At 42.1% G+C, this 4,840-nt stretch overlaps 1 protein-coding gene across 1 annotated transcript in view; it reads left to right on the top strand.

The window, feature by feature from the left end:
- Positions 1-2,516: 2,516 nt before the first annotated feature.
- Positions 2,517-4,840, top strand: part of mfsd1 (major facilitator superfamily domain containing 1) — a 10,126-nt gene continuing 7,802 nt past the window's right edge. The window contains exons 1-7 of the mRNA XM_020615647.1: positions 2,517-2,820; positions 3,013-3,065; positions 3,319-3,431; positions 3,562-3,604; positions 3,767-3,834; positions 4,046-4,154; positions 4,266-4,369. Of these exons, the coding sequence (XP_020471303.1) occupies positions 2,532-2,820; positions 3,013-3,065; positions 3,319-3,431; positions 3,562-3,604; positions 3,767-3,834; positions 4,046-4,154; positions 4,266-4,369 (779 nt within the window). The 5' untranslated portion in view covers positions 2,517-2,531. The remainder of the gene's footprint in view (positions 2,821-3,012; positions 3,066-3,318; positions 3,432-3,561; positions 3,605-3,766; positions 3,835-4,045; positions 4,155-4,265; positions 4,370-4,840) is intronic.

Raw genomic sequence — 4,840 nt, 5'->3', positions numbered from 1 at the left:
ACATTGTTTACATTGGTTCTTTTTGTTCACCTGTCCGTTCTCATCCTCTATCCTAGTTCCTGTCGTTGGTTTGTGTGTTTACCGTCCTGGTCTCCTTAGTCATCACTGGCCTTCCCTTGTTGTATGTATTATGGACCCTGTTCTGTTATGTTGGTTTTATTCCATTAAACCACCTTTTTTGTACTAGCACCTGGGTCAGCCATCTTGAGTCCAACCCCAGTTCTCCCTCACCCTCCAGGTGAGGGGGACTAAACCATAACACTTTGCTATCCCTAAAAAATGATAAAACTGATCACTTAAGTTTAAAAGAGTGATGTACATTTTATATACACGACTTCAAAGTCAACTCATTAAAACAGAGATGGAGCTCAGCAACATGCAACAACACCAGTAACATTAACTTTGAAAATTAAATGGGCAAAGTAGAGAGATGAGCAAGCCTGAGAAAGTCTTAAAAGCTGCAATAATCAGTTGTTGCCACTAGGGGGTAAAGAAGGCCCAAAAAACAGGCAAACACACAGTGCTGAAACTTTGTAGAGTTGTTTTTGGTGACATGCCTACTTAAACGTCCAGAAAACACACAAACATCAGCGTCCCTTGGGGGTTATGCTTCAAGATACCAGCGAATCCAGTCCAAAATTCACCACTCTACTGCTCTTCCATCTCCTGAAAACAAACTAACCAACAAAAACAGTTTTTACAGCTTTTTGTTAAACTTCTCACTCTGTTGCTGAGCAAGCAGCACAGTGGGTTTATTAGAAATCATCTGTTTGTTGCTGCTAAAAAGAGGAAAGAGCAGTGAGACTGACCCATGGCTACAGTAAATTTGTCCCCAGTGCCTTTTAAACAGCCCCTTGGGGTCATAAATATTGTCAGCAAATTTACAAAAATTTAAACAAATTGGTTCCTTTTTCCCCCAATAAGGTCGAGAGGTTGTTGTTGTGATAGGTTGTTTTATTTTGCAGTAGCCTAGCTACTTTCATTTATTTTTATTTGCTCACAGCCATGAGTACATGGTGTGGAGTACAAACAGTCTAAGACACTAACATAACAGGACATTCAACAGGAATGAAATCATCTGAACAAGGGTTATGCATTCTTCACAAAAGCACCCAACTGTTTATGTGCTTGTAACAGTAATATTGCTTTAAAGATAAAAAGGGATTTCAAATAATACATTCGCAAATACTTTTCTCCATCCATCCATCCATTTTCTTCCGCTTATCCAGGACCGGGTCGCGGGGGCAGCAGTCTAAGCAAAGATGCCCAGACTTCCCTCTCTCCAGACACTTCCTCCAGCTCCTCCGGGGGAATGCAGAGGCGTTCCCAGGCCAGCCGAGAGACATAGTCCCTCCAGCGTGTCCTGGGTCTTCCCCGGGGCCTCCTCCTGGTGGGACATGCCCGGAACACCTCCCTAGGAAGGTGCCCAGGAGGCTTTTCTCTGTAATACTTAATATTTACATTTTTACATTCAAACAAAATATAGAATTTGTTGTCCACTAATTTACCATTACACGGGTCACAAAACCTCTGCATTTCTGTCTAAACCTTTATATCACCCAACCACCTTAGGGATTCTAGTATTATTCAGTCTAAAATTACAGATGGCTTGACTATACACATGACTTCTACATAGTTTACACTTTTCTAACTTAAATTCTTGCTTAATTTGTACAACCCCAAATCAGAAAACATTGGGATAGCATATAAAATCAAAACTAAAACTGAAAATAGTGATGTGTAAATCATCTGTGTCCTGTATTACACTGATAACAATAGAGCAGCACAGTAGTTGATGTGATACCTCATCAACTATATTCCTTGTTCAAAATAAACACTCACTTCAATTTTGATTGGGGCAGCAAAGTGTTTACCAGGTGTGATGTTGTCCTTCCTTTTCACAACACTTAAAAGACGTTTAGGGACAGAGGACACCAAGTGATTAAGTGTGTCAGGTGTAATTTTGTCCCATTGTTCGTGCAAACAAGTCTTAAGGTGCACGACAGTCCTGAGTCTTCGTTGACATGACTTGCGTTTCAAAATGCACCACATTTTATTGGGGACATGTTGGGACTGCAGGCAGGCCAGTCCAGCACAAATGCCACCATCCCAACCTTTTCTGGAATGTGTTGCAGCATCAGACTTGAAGTGAGTGTTTATTTTGAACAAAGAAAAAAAATGAAGAGGTATTAAACATCAAATAATGTGCTGCTCTATTGTTTTCAATGTAATACAGGGCACCGATGATTTACACACCACTATTTTTAAGTTTAATTTTGATTTTACTTGCTGTCCCAACGCTTTCTGATTTGGGGTTGTAGATATAGATCACACAATGACATTTTAAAACTCACTTTGCCATTTTTGCAAAAACTGGTCTTTCAGACACTGTTCAACAGCTGCTTTCAGCCAGTTAATGTTATGACAGTGCTGAGCTGTCCATAAGACAAACAACATGCATCTAATATCTCCTTAATCTGTAGCCACCGCGGGGACAACCAACGAAAACACCGAATCAATGCACGGACACCATGAAGTCGCGTGTTCTTGTTCTCCCCATTCTACCGGCGTCGCCTGAACGCCGCGTAACACCACGTGACGCCCCACGCGGGTCATATGATCGATCGCTTACACTCTCCTCGCTGCCGTTAATTTTCCTGTCGAATATGGCGGAGTATGAGGAGCGGCAGAGTTTGTTGGGAGATGAGGGCGAGGGGTCGTCCACCAGCGGACCCGGCAGAGCGTTGCCGGCCATCTGCGACCCCAGTCACCTGCTGCACCGAGTGATTGTCCTGGTGTTCATGTGCTTCTTGGGGTTCGGTGAGTAGCACAAAGCCCCAACTCCCCTAACCGGCCCGACGAGTTATTCTGGATTTGTAATTAAAATTTCGTATCTTACACTTAACTTAAAGAAGGTGTGTGTGGTGTTTTTGTCCATCGTGGTTCGTGTAACGTTAAAGAGATGCGGTGTCATTACCTCTGTAGTCTGTTTATCTAGTTCATTTGTTTCAGGAAGCTACTTCTGTTATGACAACCCGGCTGCACTTCAAACTCAAGTCCTCCAGGTAGACTAATTCATCCTCTGTTTAAAGTAAAGCTGTACAGGGCGTTAGACCATACGTTCAACAGTTCACATTGACTCCTGCCTGGGACCCAACCCTCAGTAAATCAACAATCCAAAACGAAACCTACTCCTGTGTTTTACCACTGGAGAATTTCAGCCCACAAACAACACCTTATGCTCCATGCCTAGATTTGAATGGTGTGAACTGAAGTGACCAAGCCCAAACTGATGTGTTTCCTTCCTGACTGTGCCAGGATCTGAACCTGAACACTGCTGGCTTCATGCAGCTGTATGCCTGGTACTCCTGGCCCAATGTGGTTCTCTGCTTCTTTGGGGGATTCCTAATAGACAGGGTCTTTGGCATCAGGTACAGAGAGCCAACAGTTACTTTAATTCCGTTTATTACGTACAGTGTATTCACCATAAGTGAAAGTGTCCTGTAGCTGTTGTGCTTGTCATCTACAGTAGGTCATGTGTGTTTTGCTGTGTTTTTATAGGCTGGGAACCATAATTTTTTCCCTCTTTGTCTGTGTTGGACAGGTAAGTCTAAATGTGAAAGATATTTTATGAAAGAAAGAGAATATAGCCACCAAAATGTTCTAATTTGTGTAATCTGTTTAAATAGGAATACATACGTGCAGACGGTAGATGTCACTCAGATTGTTTTCTTTGTTGTGTTTGACCTTTTCCACATCTACACAGATCATATTTGCGACTGGAGCTCTGGTAAATCGTTTCTGGGTGATGGCATTAGGACGTTTTGTGTTTGGGTAAAGAAATAATTTTGTCATCTTGCCACACATACTCTACTTTTCTCTTTTATAATCTCCAAAATTCACATTAATAAACCTCAACCTGCAGCGTATGTCTAAAACTAAGCCCACTTATTTCGTCACAGACCTTAATCTGTTAAAGGACATTCAGCTCTGGGCCTCAGGTCTTGTACTACATGCTCCTCCTCTGTTTTCTTTTCCTTGGTAGTATTGGAGGCGAGTCCTTGGCTGTAGCCCAGAACACTTACGCAGTGAACTGGTTCAAAGGAAAGGAGCTCAATCTGGTGTTTGGCCTTCAGCTGAGCATGGCTCGACTGGTGAGCGCCAAAGGAGCCTGTTAATGCTTTTCTTACCTTTGACCATAGTGAATGAACCCACTATACAAAATACATGTCATGATAGACCCCCTCCTCTCCACCTGTCTCAAGGGCAGCACAGTGAACATGAACATCATGGGCTGGGTGTACAACAGAGTGGCAGTCCTCGTCGGCTCTCCTGGTTATACCGTACTAGGCATATCACTCATGATAGGCAAGTATTACACACCGAAAGTTAAGACTTATAACTCAGGTTACATGTCTGAGATACTAGATCCTTTCTGTGTAACTCATGTTCTCAGATAACGCAGAGAGAAGTGGTTTAGAGAAGTAAAAGTGCTGCTCGCTGCTACAGATTAATCACGAGATGTAGGAGCAGTGTCAGTTCTTGTAATTTTCTCCAGCTGCTACTTGGTTATGCTAAAAGTGCTTTCACTTTTGCACACCTTGCAGTTGTGTGTTTTATAGTTTGTCTCTACCACTGTTAATTAAACTTTAATCTGAGCCTTTAAGATAAATCCAGATGAACAGTAAAATCACTCAGCAGCTGTCAGCTCTCTTAATTTGAATTTCTTAATAATCTTATCAACAAACTGAAAGTGAGAACATGCATTTCCTTACTTTTTTTTGTTCCCTCCATATTTTTGTGTTTAATTTCTTTCACTAGCTGCTGCAACCAGCTGGTT

Source organism: Monopterus albus, unplaced genomic scaffold, assembly GCF_001952655.1.
Source record: "Monopterus albus unplaced genomic scaffold, M_albus_1.0 scaffold167.1, whole genome shotgun sequence".
Taxonomy (NCBI): Eukaryota; Metazoa; Chordata; class Actinopteri; order Synbranchiformes; family Synbranchidae; genus Monopterus; species Monopterus albus.
Note: the sequence above shows the minus strand (reverse complement) of the source record. Positions and strands in the feature narration are given on the sequence as shown.